The following is a 24822-nucleotide window of genomic DNA, read 5'->3' as shown; positions in this document are numbered from 1 at the left end:
ACTGTGATAAGAAGTGTCTTGGAGACCACAAAATAAAGATTTTGAGGATTGTAAGCAACCAGAACCTATATATGTGTGGGGGGGGTGTGTGCGCTTCCCCCCCCCTGCTTTTTAAAGCATTTTTTTCCTTCCGGTTCGGTGAAAAAAGAGTATTGTGGCTTATATCCTACTCTCAATCCACTATGCAGCATGATGGTGATTATTATTGTGCTCTGTTAATAGAATGCTTGATTTCAGATGCTTATTAAGTGAACAGCTGTATGGTGGGCAGTTAAATTAGGAAAATTCTTGAAGGCAATGGCTTGTGGATTGAGCAAGATGTGGATCTTGCAACTGATCACAGTATCTAATGAGCAAAGGTGAAAACATGAAATTGGTAAAAAGAGGTCTGCCTCTGGTGGGAATGAGGTGATGGTGGAACCTTCTCAAAAATGCTGATAATAATGCTTTAGAAATTCCTATGTTCCCATGCGTTTTTTCTCAGTTTTATACAACTAAAAACTTGGGGTCAACGAAGAGGAGTTCCCAGGGGAAAGATGCAGCCAAGATTAGATGAATTCAGAAGTGAGGAAGGAAGTCCGTCCTGTTGGCATGGAGACATTTTCCCATGGGTCTTACAAACTTTCATCCAGAGCCGGGAAAGAAGAGAGGAATCCTTAGTTGTACATAGCTTTTTAAAAAAAAAATTTAAAAAACAACTTTGAATGCATAAAGGTGCCTTTAATTCTGTCCAAAGGAAGAAAGGCAAAACATATAGTATTTTAGAAGAGGAATAACAAGAGCCTCCTTTAGCAACATGGTTTAAATTCCATTGAAAACCTCTTCAGGTATCAGGTGCACCAGTAGAAAGCACAAATAAAATCCATCTAAGACCTAAGGCCGGTGGTGAAATTCAACTTTTTTTACTCCTGGTTCTTTGGGCATGGCTTGGTGGGCATGGCAGGGGAAGGATACTGCAAAATCTCCATTCCCACCCCAATCTGGGGCCAGCCAGAAGTGGCATTTTCTCCGAACTACTCAAAATTTCTGCTACTAGTTTTCCAGAGTCTGTCAGAACCTGCTGAATTTCACCCCTGCTCAGGGCTACTTGGCAGGTGTAACTGGCAGAACTGAGGTTGGCAGTTCCCCATAGTGTCTTCTGCATGTTTCAAAAGTCACGTATTTCACCACTTCTCCTGCAGCATTTGGAATCTCTGATGCTGAGCATGTCGCAGTATGTTCTTGTGCTCCTTGAAGTGTCCCTCTTCTCTTCTTCTTTATAGGCCGTCCCAACATCTACTGAGCAACTCACCCCCAGACTTCCCTTCACTCTCCAATGCCCACGAATGGCTGGATGCCATTAAGATGGGACGTTACAAGGATAACTTTGACCAAGCTGGCCTGACTACATTTGATGTCATCTCACGCATGACTTTAGAGTAAGAACGGCATCTCCTATTATGTGACAGTACGATTGAGTCTGCAGATAAGCGCAAGTTTGGCTTTCATGGCTACATACTCTTTGTGATTTTGCAATTATGGTATATCATTTGTATTTGAAAAGAGTATGGGTCAAAATGTCCTCCAGGTCAGGTGTGATTTGAAATATAGAGAGGTATTTCTTCTTCAAGTGAATAGGAAGAAATGAGTCATCTTTCTCAAAAGAAAGATCATATCTTTCTGAACATTTATTACTCACTAAAAGTGTTTCAACACGGACCGTGTGTGCAGAATTGGATATTGCTTCTCTCTAAGTGTGGGGAATGGAAAACATATATTTGGCAAGAAAGTATACTATGATAGGCAAGGTAGTTTTCTTTGTCATTTATCAAATGTCAGCACAATCAATGACATGATTGTAATCTAAAGCCTGATCTAGAGCCTGATGCCAAGATTAGGTAAATTTGCCTACAAAACAGTCTATTTTAATATTAAAATTTATAATATTATATTATAAAAGTTTATAAAATTATAAAGTTTAATATATATTATAAATACATTTAAAGCTGAGAAAATCTAGTCCCGGGATAGCGAACAGGTGGCAGGTGGAGTCATTTGTCAGAATACGCAATGGATTGCCCTGTCAGCTGGCCAGTGTGCACAAGTCAAGTTCAACATTTTTAAAAGCCATTTTTCACCCTCCCCAGGCTCCAGAGGCTTAAACCAGCCCTACGAGCAAACCGGAAGTCCATTCCTAATCTTCTGGTTTGCCTGTAGGGCCAGTTTTTTGCACTCCCAAGGCTTCTGGGAAGCTCCTGGAGTCTCCAGAGGGGTGGGGGAGACTGTTTTCGCTCTCCCCAGGCTCCTATAAAGCCTCTGGAGCCTGGGGAGGGCAAAAAAAGCATGCAAAAATAGGGGGAGCACCTGTCATGTGTGCATGCATGCTGGGGGAGTCGCACATTGCATTATGGGTGTGGCACACCCGCGCACGACCCCCCTGCGCTCCCCCAGCTTATGGCAGGTGAGCCAAAAAAGGTTCGCCATCACTGATCTAGTCTATTTTGAAGCCCTGAATTCCCATCCAAATATCATGATCTCACTTACTTTTCAAGCCTGGGTAAGATTGGCCCAGGTGCTGTTATTTGGTGAGGCCATGCTCTGATGTGCTGTATTGTAAGCACTAAGAAACGGTGAAGCTAGAATGTGTGATTTTATAAATTCAGGCAGGACCAGGATTCTGGGGAACTGTGGTACATATAGAAGATCACACATGACCCATCCCTATGTTTTTGCATTTCCTTGGCCAGCATTAAGCTGTAGAGCTTCCAATAGTGACCATTACTCAATATTTTTATTTATTTATTTAAAATATTTATATAGCCACTATCTTTCATACAATTAAGGGCAGCTCCCAATCAAAAATTAAAAGGTGTATAGAATCATTTTAAAAATTGTTTAAAAATCATTTTAAATCATTTTGAAAAGTTTATAGATGCAACTTTTTTTTCTGCAAATGGCCCTAGATCACAGGTGTCAAACCCGTGGTGTCACATTGCCATCACATGACATATAGTGATGTTTTTCCCCGTCATGAAGCTGGGGTGGGTGTGGCCCTTGCATGATGCATCTGGGCACCAGGCTGTCAGTTTGAAACCCCTGCCCTAGATGACTTTAAATACTCAGGCCTTTTTACATCATTTAAATGTATGAATGAGTACACACACACACACACACACACACACACACACACACACAATAAATCTGTGAAAAGTATTGCATTCTTTTAAAGAGGTACATGCAAGTATCAATCTGCTAGTCATCCAATTAACTATTAATTTTACATTCATATGTATATGGTGGAAACTTCAGTAAAACATTGTTTGAAGTTTTGACGACAATGTGAAATGATGTAGGAAGCTGATTTTTTCTGATCCAGAATCATCTCTTGAGTTCAGCGAGGATTATATTGTACATAAGATACATCTGTGTGCCACTTCCTTCAAAGATTCTGGGCAGTTTACATCCTTTAAACAACACAACCGAACCATACAAACACCTGCAAACAACAACATTAACTAAACAAATTCCCAATCTCTCCTAAAGTGTTGCCATCTGCTACAGGGCACCCTTTACTTAGAAGGCCCTGTAAAAGGCAGTTTTTATTGTTGTCATGAATGATAATAGTAAAGGGAAGGACCTGTTCTGAGTGCAAGCTATTTCAGAATGAAGTACTTGACTGACAATGCTAGAATCCAGGACGTCCCAGGGAAAGGAAACTTGCCAGATGCCTGCTTGGCAACAAACTAGAAGGCAAGCAGACTTCACCCATACTAGGTGATTCTGAAAGTAATGAAGATTCATGCCACAAAAAGGTGACTGGCAACCAAAATAGCCCCTGCAATTGAGATGTCCTTTGCTGTACCAGTTTTCAGTGGGCAGCAGGTGGGCAGCCAAATGGCACCCCTGTTGTACCTTCAGCCATTTTCAAAGACAGCCCCATCTAGCACAAGTTGCAGTAATCTAAACATAAGAAACTTTGTACCCAGCATGATTAACAGTTTTCTCTGGGACTGGGGCCATCTTTCTCCTGCCTTTCTCCTTCAACAGCTAAGAATCCCAGTGGGCATCTGAACGACACAATAATGTCACAGAGGGGCAGAAATAGATTGTTTTTAAAAAAAAAAAAGTTCAGGAGGAGTGAAATATTTCATTTAAGAGTATATTTGGCTCCTTAGTATCTTGGTTTATTTTGCCTGTTTTGTGTCATAAAAGCATTAAGAGATACAAATTTTGCAATTAGCTGGTAGGTGCTTTTATGAATTTTTTCCCCATTGTTTTAGCTTGTATGCCATCCAGAGCCACTGTGGGAAAAATAAACAGCTCTATAGATAAGATAGATAAATAAAAATATTTTCTGGGGGAAAGTGCCATCATTGTTCTATGATCTGCAGCAAAATCATGGCATGCTCCAAGATAACACACCAAAAAGCATGTGATATACAGTTTCCAACCATCCATGGTATACCATAGAAGTCCTTTTTTCTACAATAGCCATTATTCATTCTTAGAAGAAAAAGACTGTACCAGAAGTGGGTTCCTACCAATTTGGACCGGTTCGACTGAACCGTTACTGGTTTGGTGGCCTGGGTCGCTGGAACTGGCAGAGATCCAGGCCTGCCACGCCCCTGAACTGGTTCTCCTATGGGGCCGCCATCTTGATTTTTGGTTCTGCGAATGTGCAGAACAAAAAAAATTGCACAAATTTTTTTTTTCTTTTTTAACATTTTGCACATGCGCAGACCTATTTTTGTCTGGTGTGTGTGCGAGCGAAGCAAGCACGTGTGGGCAAAATTTTTACATACACCAAACCGGCAGTAATGCCGGGAGCAACTCACCTCTCACCAAATTCTCTTCGAAGGCAATAAGCATCCCTACCCATGAAAGAGGTGAAGATGGCAAAACGGTTCCAACGTTCTGCCAGGCTACATTGGCTTGAATAAGTTTGCAAGTGTAGACAGTGCCAAAGCCTTGGCTGAGATCTTCTTCTCTTTTCATTTGCAGAGATATCCAGCGTATTGGCATCAGCCTAGTTGGTCATCAGAAGAAAATCCTCAACAGCATCCAACTCATGCGGGTCCACCTCAATCAGCTTGAACCTGTTGAGGTCTGACAAACTGAGCACAGTCCGTTCCCCTTAAAGCACCTGGAGAATCAAATGAACATATTTTTTTTGCTGTCGAAGAGAGACAGAGCAGTCCATTTCAGGCATGGATGGGGACACAGGAAACATTGCACTCCACTTCACAAACCAGAGAAAATTTATAGAGATTCTTTGCTTGTTTTTCTTTATTTTTTTATTATAACTTGAAACACTACAAATCCTGTGTCATTTAGAGATGGGTGGTATTGTATATTTGGGGTGGGGTGGGTTGATAGAACACAGGGTAGAGCTGAAAACGTAGCTTTGGAATTGGAAATGCACTCACCGCCATTTCAATGCCAACGTGCATGGGATTGAACCCATAACAGAAACAGACACCTCAGAAGATTATACTTTGGACTAGCGGCCTGTAAACGGCAAGTTTTAAGCTGGAGCAAGCAAGGTTGAGTTAAATATAGTGTTGAAAGACTGAGTTGCCAAAAGAGACCCCTAGAAAGCTTTTGTCCAGCTAGTGGAATTTGGTGCAAAGAGCAGTGGCACCATTTTTTTTTCTTTTAGGCAGTTTTGGTTAAACAAAGCAAGACAGTCTGATTGCTGTCTCATCAGGTAGTGCATTTTGGATGCTGTTCAAGTTGGCAGAGATGGACAAATCCAAACCATGGGACAGAGTCTAAACCAAGGGTCTCAAACTTGTGGCCGATGGGAGGACAACAACCACTCTCCAAAACATTTTCTGTGTCCTGCAAAAAATCTATGCTTTGTAGGTGCTGAAGACATAGCCCAGCAAGGCCAGAGCCCTGAGCTCCAAGGAGAAGAACAGCCCGGCAGCAACTACTTCAGCCCGATGACCTCACAAGGTCTCCTTGTGGGCCAAGTTGCATAGAACAGTCTCTCTTGCAAGCAGTGCGGCCCTTCTGACACTCCTAGTTGCTCTCACATTGCATTGTGGATGCTGTTTCTGAGTTGGTGCTAAATTCTGCTGGTGGGAGCAGCAAGGAAGCAAAGCATAGCCAGAAAAAGAGGTCAGGAGGCTGGGCCTGGTGGAGAAGGGAGAAGGCAGTTGAGAGAAGGGTTGTAGCTCTCTGCCCTGTTGCAAGTTCTGCCTGATGGGCATAGCGTGGGAAAGACAGAGGACAAGCAAGCAAGACCACAGGAGGGGAAAGGAGAGGAGAGATGGTGGGGCAGGGTGAGACCAAAAGAAAAATGTCCCCTTTCAGCAAGGAGAGAGAAGAAAGAAGGGATTGGACAGCTCTTAATGGGATGGCTTTCCTACTTTATTTCATCCTAGGTATGATCATGAAGAAATATTGCATATCAGCGCAGTAATAAAAACCAAATATTGGTGTTCTAGTTAATGAAAAATGCTGCCAGCTAAGTAGCCAAAGTGAAATAGCTGTTTTGCAGCACTGTTTTGCAAGTAGCTCTGTTTCACGGTACTTTTTATATTTAATAAATTTATGTTTAACGGCGCAATACTCTTCATTTTTTACTTCCTAGATACTTTTGAATCACGGCATGAGAAGGCTTGAAAGGGTGAAGCCCTCAAGCTAATGAACCAATCCCATGCAGAACTCATCTGAACTGAGCTTGAGCCCCTGGTCTAGATGTACCGCAGTTCACTTGAATGGGATTTGCACTGGATAATATTGTTGTGTATTGGGCCCCATAGTAATTGGTAAGAGCTTGGTGGGGGCATTTGGAGTTTTAGTCTTAGGACCCGAAGCATTTTGGGCCACCCGTGGATTGTGTTGATCCTCTGATAGGATGTCAACAGCCTAGTTGAAGTAAGAGTAGGTAGCAGTACAGTATGTCTGTCTCTAGGAAGATGAAAAGTCCTTCTTTGCAATGTTCAACTGGATATGGAGACCACAGAAACTGAAATAAAACATTTTACAAAAAATATGTTGATAAGACTTTCTTTGAATGTGGGATTACGTTGATTTTCTGGAGGTTGAAAAAGAGCAGATGGTTTGCACAAGAAAACGATTGAGGATCTTGTCCACGTGGAGATAAGATACATTGAGAACACAGTGAGGTGGGTGTGAAGCCATATCGCCTCTGACCATAAAGATAACCCAGATCTATTTGGGATGGGAGCAGAGCAGTCATTAATTCATCAGGACACTAAATCTCCATCGATCATGATGCATTTTTCTAGAACTGAATCTCATTCTGGCAGAAAAGCCCCTCGAGGGTAGACACAGACTATATCTGAGAAAGGAAATCTCTCTTTCTTTCTTTCTCACTCACACATACGCATATGTGTGCGCGCGTGCGCACACACACACACATAAACATTCATCTGTTTCTCTTGAATCAATTGTACACATTCACTGACACATCTGACAACTTAGCAGCTTGTTAGTGCATTGCTGCATGTGATGTGAGTGGATTAGCTGAATTGTTCCTGGAATGGCCTTGAGGTTATTTTTGAACTCCATCAGATTCCTAGTTAACCTCTCCACAAAAATGAAAGGAGTGAGGTGGGAAGACAGGGGTGGGGGGAGAGATGGAAAAGCCCTTGGCTATGCAAATGGACATCACCAACTTGGCCCACTTATGTTTAGAATATGTGTTTATATTCTAAAACTTTAATGATAATGCAAGAAACAATAGGGTGTACAAATGTTAGTTAGAACAATATTTGCCATTATTAATGGGGACACCAGAGTAATTTTTTGTGAAATCTGCCAATTTGTAAACATGGAAGCCACAATTCAACCAGTGCTAGGTGTGCTGAAATTTCACAGACAGACACACAAATACAAATGAAACCTGTCTGGTGCTGCAATACTTTTATTTTGGTTATTTGTGCACTACACACACACATACACACACGACATACATGTGTGTATGGATATATGTATATGATAAGCAATGATACAGATACAGCACAAAATTATTGCCTTATTTGTATTACTAATTACCTAAAAAGGATGCTGTGAATTAAGAAATTAGCATTTATTTAGAAGACTTGATTACAACGGTGTATGGCCTCCAGCTTGGGTGGGGGAATTGGACTAAATGACCTACAACAGGGGTGTCAAACTCAAGGTCCAGGGGCCGGATCCGGCCCATGGGGTGCTTAGTTCTGGCCTGCAGGGCCGCCCTGGAAACAGCAAAGAACCACCCCGCAGTGCCTCTGCCAGGGAAAATGGAGCTTGGGAGCCACCCACAGGAACCCCCAATATGAGTGATGTGTAGCTGGCCATGCCCACCCCATCTCCCCCCAAGTTCAAACAACGTTGATGCAGCCCTCAATGAAATCAAGTTTGACCCCCCCCCCCGACCTACAAGATCCCTTCCAACTCTCCTAATCCGTTAATAAAGATCACATTCCCCAAGCCAAGATCCACTGACCTCTTGCACAGAACTTGTTACTAGATAGCAACCGCCCACCCCCAGTGCTACACAGGCTATGTTAGCCTGGGGAGAAAACAATCAGTGAATGTTGCCAGGATCATCCCTTAGTAACCCAAAGCACAGAAATATTCAGTGATGACTCCTGCTATTTTAGATATGTGATGTTTGTAAGCTGTCATAACATGACATTGTTAATGTAGCAGCCCACCGTGAAGAAGTTAAGAGAACATTGATTGATTTGCAAGGGTTTTATTTGTGACTATATAAGTTACACAGCAGTGCAAAGCAAATGATTATTTCTTCCTCAGGATTATATTTTTATTCTACCAATCTTTCATCCTGAAACATTTGTGCTATAATGTCTAACACTGTCAGCCATACTTTTTTTTCTTCAAGATGGTTTCCATTCTCTGTGATTTCCATTCTCTATGTATGCCATTAAATATATGCCATTAAAAATGGCAACAAATCCATTGGCTTGGGAGGAGTGGTAATAGGGAACATAGGCTGCCTACAGTGGGGAAAACTGGACACGATCACTGTGATGGACATTTTCCTAACCAAGACTTCAATTTACGATAGTTAGCAAGGTACTGGCAACCCTGAAGCCTCCAAGATGGCCTCAGCCAGGTTCACTTGAGGGTTCACAATCGGACCCCCTTGATTGACGAGGAACTCCTAGAAGAGAAACCAAGCAGGGGTTAATCTGTTTTTGAGCTAACCACCTCCCTCTCTCTCTCTCTCTCTCTCTCTCTCTCTCTCTCTCTCACACACACACACACACACACACACACCACACACACATGAGGTCCCTTTGGGTTCTGAGAGAACTGATCCTGAAACTGCTTGACTAGTCTGCCAGCATGTCAGTTTGTCATTAAAAAAAAAAAGCTGTGCTTGCATGGCAACCATTTTGCTGGTTTTTGTTGCCCTCCACCCTACAGATACCACTGAGTAGCAATTTTGGAGCCACTATTGTCCCAATAACCTCATAAAACTTAATATGCTGTTAGCATACTGTTGAAGAAAATGGAAGATTTTGAGATGGTGATTTTTTTTTAAAAAAAAATCTCTTTGCCTTTCCTTATTTTTTTTTCAGGGTTTATCCTAAGCTTTACCATTTACCTCATTCTCCATGCTAAGATTCCCTCCTCTTCTACAAAGAAAGCAATTGGAACAATACCGTAACAAAGCATTCTGTTCTCTATTGGGTTGAATAGCAAGCAGAAAGCTTTGTCACAGTATCATCTCAACACTCAACCTTTGCTTTTTTGTAGAAGGGGAGGGAGTTTTATCCTGGAAAATATGGTAAATGCTAAAGCTTAGGATAGTGGGGGGGGGGAAGAATGAGGAAAGGCAAAAGATATTTTTTTTAAAAAAAAATCAACGAATTGGCTCAGAATCTTCTATTTCTTCCAACAGTACCGTAACAATATATTAATTTTATCGCTCTCATAGGAGTGGGGAAGAAAGGAGTAAATGCTTGCTTCTACATATTAGTTGAGCACAAAACAGGAACCTTAAATCTTCCGACAGAAAAGAGAGGCCCAGCAAAAAGGCCATGTGGGGCAATAAGAAAGGGAACATGGCGTGGTGTTGCCAAGAATTCCAGTATACTCCCACTCTTCTCATGGAAACAGGGCCAGTCTAAAAGCCGCTTCCATGGAATGGACCACTGCAATCCTCAGCAAAACTCTATTCTTGGCTATTCAAGCCAGGTTACATTTGAGACATCAATCAATCAGAATAAAGCTGGAAGGGACCTTGGGGTCTTCTAGTCCAGCTCCGTGCTCAAACAGGAGAGCTTATACTATTTCATAGAAGTGACTGTCCAGTCTCTTCTTAGAAACCGCCAGTGACAAAGCACCCACAGTGACTGAAGGCAAGCTGTTCCACTGGTTAATTGTCCTCACTATTAGGAAGTTTCTCCTCAATTCCAGGTTGCTTCTCTCCTTGATTAGTTTCCATCCATTGTTTCTTGTCCTGCCCTCCAGTGCTATGGAAAACAAATTCCCCCCCTCCTCTTTGTGGCAGCCTCTCAAATACTGAAATACTGCCATCATGCCCCTCACTGCCCAGTCCTTCTTTTCTCTAGATTGGCCAAATCCAAATCCTGCAACTGTTCTTCATATGTTTTAGTCTTCAGACCTTTAATCATCTTAGTTGCTCTTTGCATTTTTTCCAAAGTCTCAACATGTTTTTTGTAATGTGATGACCAAAACTGGATGCCATATTCAGTATTAATACTTCATGTGATTTTGATTCTGTACCTCTGTTTATACAACCAAGGATTGTATTAGTTTTTTGGGCTGCTGCTGCACACTGCTGATTCATGTTTAAGTAATCAGCCACTAAGACTCCAAGGTCCCTCTCACACAAGGGTGGGTTCCTGCCAGTTCTAACCTCTTCTATAGAAGAGGTTCCACAAATCTACAGTGCTGTTTAGAACCAATTCCATCTCCCTTCCCCCGCCCATCTGCAAATCATCAAGATGAAGAGCGAGAGGAGGAATTCTGGGAGTTGAAGTCCACAAGTCTTAAAGCTGAACACCCCTGGGTTTTTTTTTCTAAAGGGTTAGGGGTGCAAGGGTCTTGTAACTTGACAGCTTTAAGACTTGCACACTTCAATGCCAGAGTTCCTGAGCCAACATGACTGGAGGGGGAATTCTGGGAGTTGAAGTCCACAAGTCTTAAAGCTGTCAAGTTTGAACACCAGTGGGTTTTTTTCTCTAAAAGGTTAGGGGTGCAAGGGTCTTGTAATTTGACAGCTTTAAGACTTACGTGCTTCAAATGCCAGAGTTTCTGAGCCAACATTTTGGTTGCTAAGCAAGAGCATTGTTAAGTGAGTTTCACCACATTTTATAAGTTGGCCATGCCCACCCAGTCGCATGGCTGGCAAGCCACTCCCACCCAGTCACATGGCCAGCAAGCCACTCCCACCCAGTCACATGGCCAGCAAGCCATTCCCACAAAGCAGGCCACACCTACAGAAGAGGTTCTAAACAATTTTGAAACCTACCACTGCTCTCACAGTTACTGTTTTTGAGTCAGATTTTGCCTAATCTGTACTTGTACTTTTGATTTTTCCTGCTTCCTTCCTTCCATGTAGATGTAGTACCATTAAGGACTACTTATTCAGTACAGTTTGTCAGCCATTTACAAATCTAGCACTGATGATGTTACCTAGTTTGGGTAATGAAACATCTGCCAAAAAACAAACAAGCTCAGAGAGCATTGAGGACTCCTCATTTCAGCCCTGAGCTGCAAATATTCTCCTTTATTGGCAGGTTACATTTACTCCCAACTGCAGAGTACTTTGTGCTAGCTAGAGAATCCAGATTGCAGTGGGAATGTATATATAATACTTGTGAGATGGCATCCGTTCAATTCATGCTGATCATTTCCCACATCATAGCCGTAGCAGTGGGAATCAGGACACTCCTGGGAACATTGTTTTGATACACGATTATTCAACTCCGGAACATGACATTCTGGTTCTAAATATGGAGCTGAGATCTGCATGTGGGAATTTGACATCTGCGGCTTATTGTACTGAAGCAGCAACTTTTTTCAAATATGAGTAGTGATTCTTTTACTGTTTACCAAAAAGTAACTGGGAGACATTCCCTTTCTTTTCTTCACCAAAGACATAATTCCTGATTCAGAAACAGTCACACACCACAGTGTCTTTCATGTGGCCAGTCTTCGATCAGGTAATAATGTCCCATCGCGTGAAAACCCAATCAAGCAGTGAGTCACCATAATATACACTCAATCTTCTATTTCCTTTCTATTTCTCTGATTGGGCTTGTTTGCAGAACAAGTGGCAGAACAATACAAACAATCATCTTATCAAATGGCTGTATTCACAATGGCCTGCACCTCCGGACAGAGGACCATCTGTATTTGCCAGCCTCAACAGAGAATAAAGTTTTACAGTATGTTTAAAAACTTTCTTGAACATCTAAGTACGAGAAAGGTGGGTTACAAGCTTAGCTATGTATGGTTCATAAATGCATACATACCTAAATGTTTTTTCATTGTAATCTCTGTGATTTACAGACATGGAATTAGGTGCCTGCACAAGCTCCATTTGGAAGCCTATAGAGCAGTTAAAACTATATGTACACACTGTGGCTGGACATGCGACATGGCTTAGACGAAACTCCTTGAATTACTTTTCAGTCACACTTGCTCATTCCTTAACTCTTTGTCCTTTTGCTTTATCCAAATACTTCACTTTTTCTTTTCTTTTTTTCCGTACTGTTTTAAATAATTTCCAAACCTTGTTTTTTTAAAAAAAGAAAATCCTTTCAATTGTTTATCAGGGCATTTTGTCATCCTCCAGATATCAGGTCCTTAGCTGTATAGTCCCTTGGGCTCCATTTCACATATGCTACTGATATGGGAACATCTTTCAACTTGCAAGCCACAAGAACCTTCTGAGATTTGTCATCATGATTAGACTGTCCAGATTAGTCTAGGATATAAACAAAGAAAGTGACAAAAAGTCCATCATTCTTTCAGATCTTTAGGTCTGGAGCATCCATCTTCACTCCATCTTCATTCCGGCAGTTCAATTCAACAACCGGTTAGCTTCCTTGTTGAGCAGCTCAGCCATACAGAAAGGTCACCTACAAATGGGAACTATTTTGTGGGTGATGGCCCATTACAACCTTCCGTAATAAGGCTGGGATAGTCCCAATCTTTTTTTTTTAATGGAATGAGCCACTGTCTTACCCAGAGACAAATCCTCCGTCCAGAATTTGATTCCTTCTGCCTTTCTGTCTGGAGAAATTGTTCCCATGGTCCCACAAGGTCTTATGTTAAATTCTTATAAGATTTTTATAAGGATTTCCTCAGTAACTAATAGAAATCTTTGAGGGCTTTTTTTTTTTTGGGGGGGGGGGGGGGGAAACATCAGTTTAAAGTCATGCAATATTAATTTTTCTCTTGCATGTGAAAGGACAAATCTGGGTTTCCTCTGAGGTAAACATGGCTTGAGGTCACCTTCTCCTTTATTCCTTCATTGGAAAATACTTTTTTCTAGCTTACTGATAAAAGAGTTTCATATCATATTCTTGCCTCTATATCAAGCCAAGAATAGAGTTCCCTTGTGCACGTATCACGGAAGAATTGATTAGTTACCAGTAACTGCAGTTTTCTGAGCGGTCACCTGTGAAATCATAAAACCCATCTCCCCCTGCTACTTTGTTTCAGGAAATCATACTGTTCCCTTTGATTCAAACTGTCAGTTTTAGGAACTGAAGGACTATTCAAGAGCCCTACCTAGTTGCATGTGATGCAAGTGAGGATAAGATACCAGCCAAGGATGCTGAAAGCTTGGTAAGTGTTAGGAATATAATCTAACGGTTGGGTTGGCAATATATAAATCATATAGCAGTGCTGTACCTGTTTCTTTAAATCATACTGTAAAAATGTGATTGGTTGCTATTTCCTCAATCGGCCATAAGAGGGAGCCAGAATGACTGTTAGCTCTCTGTTTGTTAGATGCTGGGCTGATCTGATCTGAGTTTTTTGGAAGCTGGCTGTTAGAAAATGTCGTGAGCTATTGTAAGTTTTGCAACTGCTAGCAAACTTTGAGTGACGGACTGTTTGTATGATTATGGACTATGTTATTTGGATTATCCCTTAACTGAAAGACATTGATGACTGACTGTCTCGTGTATGACTTGGACTGTTTGATGGACTCTGATACCTCTATTTCCATGAGAGTAAAAGCCTATTTAAACTGCAGTGTCTCTGTATGCTGGTTTGTGTGTTTTCCAACACAACTCTCACAATGCTTCGCTGAATGTACTCGGTCTCCCAACGGGAAACTTACCTAACAATAAGGAGGCTGTGTGCAGGCAGGCCACCACAGAAACTATTGCTAACCTCACCTTTCCATGCCCATATCCATATAGACAAACACTGCTTCAAAAATAGGCAATGAGAGTAAATGGAATAATGCAATAAAAGAATTAGAAGGGACCTTTGAGGTCTTCTAGTCGTACCCCACTGTTCAAGCAGGAGATCTTTTACCATTTCAGAAAAATGGCTGTCCAAATCTCTTCCTAAAAACATCCAGTTGGAACACCTACAACTTCTGGAGGCAAGTCATTCCACCGATTAATTGTTGTACCTGTCAGGAAAATCCTCTTTAGTTCTAGGTTGGTTCTCTCATTGATTAATTTCCATCAATTGCTTCTTGGTCTGCTTTCAGGTGCTTTGGAGAATATACTTACTACCCTCCCGGCCTTCCGCAAAGCCATTAAGTCCTGGCTGCTCCAGCAGGCCGGGGGGCTCTCGAAATATCCAGCCCCACGGAAACTGTGACTGTTGTGTATTTTAAAGTGTTGTTTTGTATATTTACCCCCTTCCCTTGTTTATTGTAAGCTGCCCGGAGTCCTTCGGGAGTGGGCGGCATACAAGACCAATAAACTCAAACTCAAACTCAAACTATACTAACCGCCTCTTCTTCATGTTACTCCTAATCCTTCTTTTCATTAAACTAGACATATCCAGACATTCTTTGTATGTTTTAGCCTCCAGTCCTCTAATAATCTGTGTTGCTCTTCTCTGCAGTCTTTCTAGAGCCTCAACAACTTTTTAACAACCAAAATTGGATGCAATATTCCAAGTCTGGTTTTACCCAGGCATTATGAAAGTTCTTCGAATAAAAGATTTTGGCTATGGCTGTATGGTCCATTTATCCAGGCTCCATTGCTCCCAGGAGACCCATCAGTTTGCCAAGGTGAGCTGTTGAGTTGCTATTGGCAAGGTACTCTTGTTTCTTAAGTGACCAGCCTATAGTGTGCATCAACACAGAGGTACAGACAGCCTACAGCCTGAAAATTTGAGGCCTGCTGTTTTACACTTCGTAGTTTATGCAAGGGTAAAAGAATGAAACAACAATAAAAGCAACCATTGTTTCCAAGGCAAATAAATATAATTTATTAAATTATTTGATAGGTAGGTCAAGTAAACTTTTATTACAGCCTTTGATTATCATATTGGAATCTTTTGCTTATGTAGTAGAAATGGACTGCAATGTCTTCTAACATTAGTTTGCAGTACAAACAATGAAGGGATTGAAAAGTGTGAAAACTGAATTTATATTCAACCAAGACTTAGGAAGATAAAACCAAAATCCACAGCCTTGTATTCAACAGAATAGAAAAATGAGGTCTGGTAGTGATGCAGCTTGGTAGAAGGGCTTGATTGCTTCACATAATTCCTTGACTTTCTCATAAAGATCAGCCTCAAAGGCAGGCAAAAGTTGCTTTTAGAATGCCAAATTAGCTTGTGCAAAGCAGCAATGGTCCATTTTCTTCTGCTGACAAGTTGAAAATGATTTTCATAAGGGGGGAGGGGCAGTACCACAGCACTTCTTGTCTCCAGTAAGATGAAGAAAACTCACATGTGATATGGCAGTGATGGCTAACTTTTTTCTAAAGGTGTCCCAAAACCGAGTGTGCATGCACTATCATGCCCACGCGTGCCCACCTGCACATGCGCAAGCAACCCCTGCACAGGGGGGAATTTGTGCCCTCCCCAGGTTCCGAAGACTTTCCTGAAGGGCTAGAGGAAGCCGTTTTCGCCCTCCCAGGCTTCAGGAAAGTCTTCGGAGCCTGGGGAGGGCAAAAAACAGGCCCAGTGAGCCAACCGTAAGTTCCCCAGGCTTTGGAGCCTGGAGAGGACAAAAATGGCCTCCCCTGGCCCTCCAGAAAACCAAAAATCAGCTGGCTGGAGCGCACATGCACACTGGAGCTCAGTGCTGCCGTGCTGGCAAATATAGCTGTGGCACGCCTGCCATAGGTTCGCCTTCACAGTGATATGGTATCACTGAGTCACAATTCCCCTGCCTTTGCTCCACTAGATGGTTGCTGTTTCCGAGAAGGCTGCCCTTCCTAAGTGGAACTAGACAGTGCAAGTATGATTATGTTCCAATGGGAATGTAAAAAAGCACAGGATGACCAGAGGTTACAGCCTGTGTACTTCTGCATACACTCACAAAGAAGGGAGAAATACAGGGCAGTAATATCTCCCATCCAGTGGTGAAATTCAATTTTGTTTTACTACCGGTTCTTTGGCGTGACTTGGTTGGCATGGCAGGGGAAGGATACTGCAAAATCCCCATTCCCACCCCACTCTGGGGCCAGCCAGAGGTAGTATTTGCCGGTTCTCCGAACTACTCAAAATTTCCACTACCTGTTCTCCAGAACCTGTCACAACCTGCTGGATTTCACCCCTGCTCCCATCTTGATTTTGCCTTTTCCCCTTTGATCAATGTCTATCATAACTGGCATCAGTAGGATAAAATGTATTTTAGTTGTATAATGCAACTCAACTATTTCTCTAAATTCTTTCTTGTTCTCATTTGGTACATATGAAATATTGTGTTTCGCCAGTCTATTCAGGAGTTTGGTGAAATATGTAGGATTTAAATGGTAAAGGAGAACCTATATTCCTCATTGCCATCCACAAGCACAATCTTCTTTAAGCAACCATCCAGTCCCTAAGATTTGCAAGGACTTCTGGGAAGCTCTGAAAAAGACTCTTTGTTCTTGGAGGAATCAAGAGTCATTTTTTATTATCTTCTGTTCTATAGAGCAGTGTTCTCCAACCTTGGCAACTTTAAGACCTGTGGACTTCAACTTCCAGAGTTCCTCAGCCAGTCTTAAAGTTGCCAAGGTTGGAGACCACTGCTATAGAGCAACAACAGCTTTTCAATGCTGATCCAGATTCATGACCATGCTTGGAAAATTTTTGGAGTTTCCACTCAAACATGGAGAGCTCCAAGTGTTCCACAATCATTACTGCCAGAGAATTTGAGTTAGAGAGGCTCATGGACACAAACCAATTGTGGAAACATGCTTTGATAGTAATGATAATAAAGAAGGAAAGAAAACTGAGATAAAGAAAATGCAAAGTAATGTAACAAGCACTAAAATCCAGTAGCATAGAATGTTGATTGAACAGATCTCAGTATATTAAATTTGCCTGTAACAAACCAAATCTCTGTGGTGACTTAAATTTGTCATACAAATTTGTCACATATTTGTTGCACAAATAATATCAGTTGCCTCAATGTATACCATTTGTTTCATGATTTCATAAGGCAAATTAAGTAAATTGTTGTGATAATATAGAGGAGGTTCTTGACTTATGACCAGTTGCTTAGCGACTATTCAAAATTACAACAGACCTACTTACAACCTGGCTTCTACGTTCTCATGGCCTGCACATGTGGTCATGTGATTATATTTTGGGCACTCAGCACAACAGACTGCATTTATGAATATTTTCATGTGACCAAGATTTATTTATTTACTTTTTGCTGGAAATAAATGTTTACTTCCCATTTCCAAAAATACACCCACTGGGGGTAAGGGCTTTGCTTTACGACCACTGCATTCACTTAATAACCGTGTTTATGTTAAAGTTTGTAAAATCAGATAAGGTCATGTGACATGACTTATAACCGTAATTCCAGGCTCATAAATTGAAGACACCATGCACTGGCATATTTAGTGTAGTGTTGTGAACAACAGACAGTACCTGCCTCATTTGTTCAATTACGGTAATACATGTTTTGCTATACATAATACATAATACAAAACACACACCAAATATGTCCTGATCCAGTAATCTTTTTGAATTGTCTACTAAAATGCTATTCATAATTTTCCATATGAATCTATATATTATAAAACTCTTATGTCTGGGTATTTTAATGGGGCAAAACAGTGCCTCATAGAATGACTTTTGAACCAAGTTACCTCAAAAGGCTAACTTGCAGAATGTGTCCAAAGTCCAGGATTCCTGTGGGCCTGAAATTAATGGTCATTTCAGTACTGCCACACCACTGCCCAGAGGTTTAGTAGACTGATCCTGCTCTAGCCCTCTGGAGGCTGGGTAGACTGGCCTTGCCTTTGGCCCCTGGAGATCAGGTAGACCAGTACCACTCTAGCCCTCCATAGGCTGTGTAGAACAGTCTCATCATCAGCTGCCAGAGGGCAGACAGCCACAAAGAAGATAGGAGGCAACTGAAAGGCACTCTTACTCCTAATGATTTTTCGTCCTTGATCATTCTTTTTAGGTAAGGCAATATCTCTGAAACAATGACCCAATCGGTTGTCTAGTATATGTTAAAATGTACCTTATACCTCTCAGATCAATTTCCCAGTTTTAAATTCACAGCCATGCATTTGGAATCTTTAAGTGGAGTTTACTTGTTCCTTGGAATGCAAATATTTAACACTGAACATCCCCACTGGCATTCATCTTTATTAGTGTTTGACTTTCATGTACAATATTATGTGCTAGATTTAGCTCAGCTTTCTTCCAAGAACTCAAGTTAGCCTATATGAGGATCGCCCTTGATCCTCGCAATGGCAACCATATGAGGTAGACTGACAAAGAGCAGAGAGACTAGCCTAACATCAACCTGTAGCTGAGATTGGTCTTGATTGTTGGACTCCCTGGTCCTAATCTAGCTCTTTTAACCACTATATTACACTGTCTTGCTTCTAAGTATGAGTGAGTTTCAGCTGGTGGGAACAACTGTATACCATCATTCCATTGACCAGTTGTTCTGAGAAGCATGAAGATATATTCTATACATCTGTCTCAGAAGCACTGCATGCAGTGTTACAAGAATGCTGAAGCTGTCTTTGATGTCTGTTATGTACACTTTTGAATGGAGACATTGCTTTGTTAAATGTTTGTTTCTTTATACCAGTTTATCTTACTTTCCACCGAGGCACCTGGGCCTATGCATTCACACATGATAAACCTCCTCCTCCTCGTCTTCCATGGCATGATTGGTATATCCCTGCTTGTGGACAAGCGTATTCTGCCGTAAGATGTTCCAGTGACTATTAGTGTTTGCTGCATTTGAAGGAGCACCAACGCACTTTTGCTCTTTTGTCAAAATTGGTCGACCATCTTTTCTATCAGCTGCTACATCTTCTCTGTGTTTCCTCTGCAGGTATTTCTCAAAGGCATCTCTCCGGTAAGGCCCATTTGTTTTAACAGGCATCTGCCTTATTTCACAATGATCTTCAACCCTGCATGCAAAAGAGTAGTGAAGAACATGTTACAACTGATTTGTGCATACCCATCTGTATTATTCAAGCTTCTGCAAGGATGTTGAATCAAGGTCTTTGGAAGAGAGCTTGGAACAATATTGCATTTATATTAGCATAATTCCTACCAGGCCAGGAGCCAGAAATGGTTAAAGATCAGAGGCTGCTAAAAATACAGTGGGAAAGAAGACAATGATTTATTAGTACAAAATGAAAAGATCCTAAATACAAATCCTTTAATATGCTTGTAATTATTCTCTTTATTAATACTAGGAAATGTCTTTATATGCTTTAAAAATGAGCTACTTTTAAGGAGGTTTTGGCTGCCTACTAAAATTCATGGTCTTTGCCTTTAGGAAAATGTAATACATTTCTCGTATATTTAATTAACCTGTTTATAAAGACTCCTGCCAAAGGAAAATCGATGTGAATTATTCCATCGCTTCTTTTCCCTTTTCCAAATAGCCTTGAGAATCATAGTTTTGTTACAACTTTGGTATCTCTTCGTATATCAGGGTAAATTGAAAGAAGAATCCAATTTATCAGTCACTAAATTAATTATATATTTTTTAGCTTAAATTGCTTTCTACATCCTTTTCTGAAAGTTCTGATTATACAGATTTCTGGAGGCTGTGACTACAGGCCTGCCAACCCTAAGAGATTGCTTATATTTGTCATCTTTTCCTTACAAGAAGAAACCGTCTAGTTTCTGGGGAAAATATTTGTAGTTCGATCTTGATATTCATTAATTTAGCTCTGGAAACCTCAATATTTTTGAAGAATAATGATATTATAGTCTGTTCAATTACATTTCCTTGGGTAGAATTAATTATGGACCAGGTATTCACCAGGAAAAAAAACAAGGGGTCTTCCAGTACTGAAGATGATATACCCTTGTTGTTGTTGATTTTTAGAACCTCATTTGAACTCTCAAAGTACATAAGTTTGTAGAGAAAAAAGTGAAGTAAGGATGCCTAATTAGATTTTCTTGAGATGTATAGCTTGTAACTAACTGGGTGTTCACTGTATTTATAGTCAAAATATCTTATCCTAACTTGCTTCTTCTATATCTTTATTTTACTTATTTTTATCTAAAGGTAATTTCATTTGTATCATTTAAAAATGGTAAAAATGGACTGACAGTTGGAGAAAAAAGACATGGGACTTTGTTTTTTCTTACATCTGGTAACTGCAGTGAGATTATTATATGTTCAAAAGTGGAAAGATTCAGTATTACCCTTAATGGAGGAAAGGCTGGGGAAGATGATGGAACTTGGAGAGATGGCTAAATTGAGTTCTTTGATTAGAGAAAAGACAATATCTATGTTTATTGCTGACTGGAAACCCCTTAGAGATTTTTTGCAAGAAACAAAAAAATGAATTTATAATTTATGGCTTTGTTGATTAGAAAAAATAGACAATAAAAAAGATTTTTTTTATTTCTTGCTAAGCAAATGAATTTTTAAAAATCCTGCCTTCAGAATTCTCCTTGTATTTTTGTAAGGAAAAAAACATTGGGAAGGTGAAACTTATTTTTTTGAATGAGAGCTGAACATGCACTAAAATCCAAACTAAGCATTCAGTTTGCAGGGGAAGAAAAGAACTGCAGTGCTCTATCTTTTCTATTCTCCCATTCGTTAATTGTTAATAAAATTATATATAGGATGTGATTTGGGTCCAAATTGGACTGAATCAGAGAACAGAACACATGAGTTTATGAAGGGCATGCATCCCAATTAAGGCATCAGTGTAATAGCTGTTTCTATTCCTGATAATGGGCTGAATTTAAGCAATGAAACAGAAAATAGTAGCTTTCCCCACCCTAAACCCCTTACTACAGAATAGGCAATCTGCAATGCCTGATTTGTCTTCCCATGACTTGGAAAATTGTCTAACCCCATAAAATGGACCTGTAGGATTCATTCGTACCATATTCCTGCAAGCTAACCAGGCAGGTATTAAATATGCATATGATCATGATCACTAAACTTCATTGCAAATTAGCAAAAACACAATACAGGTACAATTGTACCATTCGGTAAAGCTCATATTCCCACAAGCAGCTACTAACCCCCTTGGCAGGCAGACATCTGTGGAAGATTATGACAAGGTGGCGACTGCAAGGAATTGGCTGTCAATAAGAACAAATGTGATATGCATCATACCAACAAGATCCTAAAGACACATTCCCTGAATCCTGCCACACAATGAAACACATTGTGATATACTTGACATTCTCAGATGCCCTAAAACTACCTTCAGTTTAAAAACAGAGTTTCTTTTTATAAATGTCAAGAAGTGCCTGACATTTTTGGACCTTTTTTACACTTATGTTATTTTAGTGCTCCATTACCAATCTGTGAGTTTGCATTCTTTATGGTCCTTTGCCCATTGAGCTGCTTCATCCTCTTAGCTAGGCAACTCACAGATGTGGTAGATGATTTCCCAATCAATCAATCAATCAATCAATATTCAATGACCAGGAAAATTTTAAAGCACAAAAACAGAATGAAGCAGATAAATATAATAATATACTAACAACTAGCAAAATAAATCACATACTATGAAATTCACTCCTCCATTACTGTGTTCTCAATATTACTTTCATGTGGGGGGATTTTGGACACTTGACAATCAAATCCCAGGGGATTACAACAGGCATTTTTATGTATGAGCCTGAATACCTGGAGATCTAATTGGAGCAAGGGAAGTGAAAACACAGAAAATGCTCAGTAAATATTTTGGCAAAGTGAATTTGCAAGTGAATATTTGGTATTGTTTCTTCTGTTTTATGAAAAAAATACTGTACTGAAATAAACAACATGCAATAATCCAATTCTCTTCTCCTTTCAAGATATTTTAAATGTACTTTGGTATTTGAAAACTATAGCCTATAGCTGCATAATACAAGATTGCAGGTTTCTGTCTATTTTTTTCTAGTTTGATTTTGTGCCTTTCAGTAAGTAACTTTTGAAAACTATCTTGATGAGTCCCTACTGTTTTCTTGGCAAGATTTCAGAAGTGATTTGCCATTGCCTATTTCTTAGGTGGGGGGGAAGAGGGAGGGAGGGAGGGAGAGAGGGAGGAAGGGATGGAGAGAGAGAGAGAGAGAGAGAGAGAGAGAGAGAGAGAGAGGCTTGATACAGGAGGTCTCTGGAAATTCACACACTTGCATCAACAGGCGAGGGGTAGCAGTAGGAAGATAATGTCTGTAGCAATCAGAATGCTACAGCCACATTTCTACAATCAATGCAATCTTAGGGTCAAAGAAAGAGAGTAGCATATAGTCAATTGAAAATGTTTCTGCAAAATTCATATATCACGTATTTCCTAGATTCTGTTTTTGTTGTTGCCAAAGTCCACTTTCTGGTTATGGGGTCTGTTTTGTTGGTGCCTGTTTTGATTTTTACCTCACTTTTGCAGATATTTAGAAGACTCTTAGCTGGCTGTAAAGGGGAAAAAATCCTTATTTTACAAGGAATTCTTCAAATCACACTGCATCCGAGACAAGCATGGCACTTGTGAAGCCTGGATAGATGAATACAGTCTTTTTCATTGTTTCCTAACCTTCCCACTCCCCATTTTACAGCATAATTCAACATGCAGAAGAGACACATGTAATCCTTTCATAGCAAAGGTGTTTGTTTCAATGCAGATTTAACTGTCAAGATGTCTCTTTCACACTGCACCTTCATATGCCTCTCCTTTATACCCTGCCGTTAGTTAATTAGGTTTATGTGTCGTGTTTCTTTCCAGGAGCTGAACATGGTATATGGGATTGGATGTCTCTGTTTTTAAATCTACAACTCTGTAAAGCAGGTTGTCTTGAGGGGAGGTATGTTGCTACTCTGAGTGTGTAAGACCAAGGCAGGTATTAAATCTGGTTCTGCAGTGCTAATGCAGCATCTTCACCGTAACACCACACTAGATGTGGAAAAGTGCAGGAGGAAAAATATAATTGAAGCATTTACAAGACAAGGAAATAAAAAAAATCACCCTGGCTATAGCATATTTATGGTGATGGTCAGCAGTGATACAGAGAGGCAAACTGAATTAGTTGGTTTTACTAGAGCAGTCTTTCTCTACCTTGGTATTTAAAGATGCATGGACTTCAACTCCCAGAATTCCCCAGCCAGCAATTCTGGAAGTTGAAGTCCACACATTTTCAAGTTGCAAGATTGAGAAATACTGTACTACAGCAATGGCTTTTTGCTTTCAACAGCTGTTGGAGGTTGATGCCTTCAACAACTGCAGATGGTTAGCATGGGGAAATCCTTCCCTAACTCATGTTCACAGCAGATGTGGGTGTTCTGCTGAAAGATACTGTGTCTATATGTGCAAGGGAGATGAAAATGAAGACAACTGACAACATAAACCACTCACTGCAGCTATACTTCCCACTTTACAGCATATTTCTAAATAGAAGCAACTAAAAATGGTAGGCAGGATGCAGCTTTGGAGCAGAACTCCCTTCTTCTCTTTCCTCCTCCTTTTTTTCCCTCTATGAATAAAAAACTGGGCCCTTCCTCTGCCAATATTTCACATGTAATCAATATTCACAGCGAGATCCCAAATCACTGCAGACAGAAAAAAGGCTCATGTTGCAAAAGCAGTCGACCAAGACAGTTCCCCCACCCACCCACCTTCTTTCCGGCTCGCCTGAATTAGCAGCAAGCAGAACAAAGACAAGAACCCCCAACTGAATTCTCTTGACATTTTATCTTGCCATCCCCAATGGGTAGCAGAAGGGATACTAAGGAGTGATGGATTCCAACATAACAGAAGATGCCCAATTGATAGTTTCAGAGAAATTTCAATCCCTGTGTCTTTTCCTGGCTGGAAACGATCACACAAAGTCCTTCTATTTAATACCTGTTTCCTAAAATGAGTTTTGGGGGAAAGGCAGGGGGGCAAGAATAGATGAGCAGCCACTGGAGGGTAGAAACTGTCAACACTCAAGCTTTCTAAAGGCTAGGCAGTCCTGCTCAAAGTGTGGAAATATATTCTTTACTATTTCTATTTGGGGGGGGGGGGCAGAAATTCCCACCCATGCTCCAAACAAGATGTGAATCCATATAAGATCCAAGCCAGTTTAGCATGGAATGCGTTGACAGGTTATTAGAACAACAACAACAACAACAACAACAGCAATCTTTGATGTATAACATCTAGACAGACACATTGATTACTCTAATCTGGGAATCAACAATATTGTTGGTCCAGATCCGGGAGGTTCTTGATATTACTGTATTTGTTTTCTTAATTTGAATATTTGTGAATTGTTTGT

The 24822-nt window shown here is 40.6% G+C and overlaps 2 protein-coding genes across 2 annotated transcripts in view; one reads left to right on the top strand and one right to left on the bottom strand.

The window, feature by feature from the left end:
* LOC116506705 (ephrin type-B receptor 5-like) overlaps positions 1-6937 on the top strand; it is a 182524-nt gene extending 175587 nt beyond the window's left edge. The window contains 2 exon segments of the mRNA XM_032214573.1: positions 1263-1418; positions 4981-6937. Coding sequence (XP_032070464.1) covers positions 1263-1418; positions 4981-5089 — 265 coding nt within the window. The 3' untranslated portion in view covers positions 5090-6937.
* Positions 6938-19147: 12210 nt separating this feature from the next.
* The window catches only part of LOC116506390 (transient receptor potential cation channel subfamily V member 6-like), an 89873-nt gene continuing 84198 nt past the window's right edge, over positions 19148-24822 (bottom strand). Inside the window, exon 15 of the mRNA XM_032214114.1 lies at positions 19148-19517. Coding sequence (XP_032070005.1) covers positions 19229-19517 — 289 coding nt within the window. The 3' untranslated portion in view covers positions 19148-19228. The remainder of the gene's footprint in view (positions 19518-24822) is intronic.

This window comes from Thamnophis elegans, chromosome 3 (genome assembly GCF_009769535.1).
Source record: "Thamnophis elegans isolate rThaEle1 chromosome 3, rThaEle1.pri, whole genome shotgun sequence".
NCBI classification, from domain to species: Eukaryota; Metazoa; Chordata; class Lepidosauria; order Squamata; family Colubridae; genus Thamnophis; species Thamnophis elegans.
This window is presented reverse-complemented; position numbering and strand designations above follow the sequence as displayed.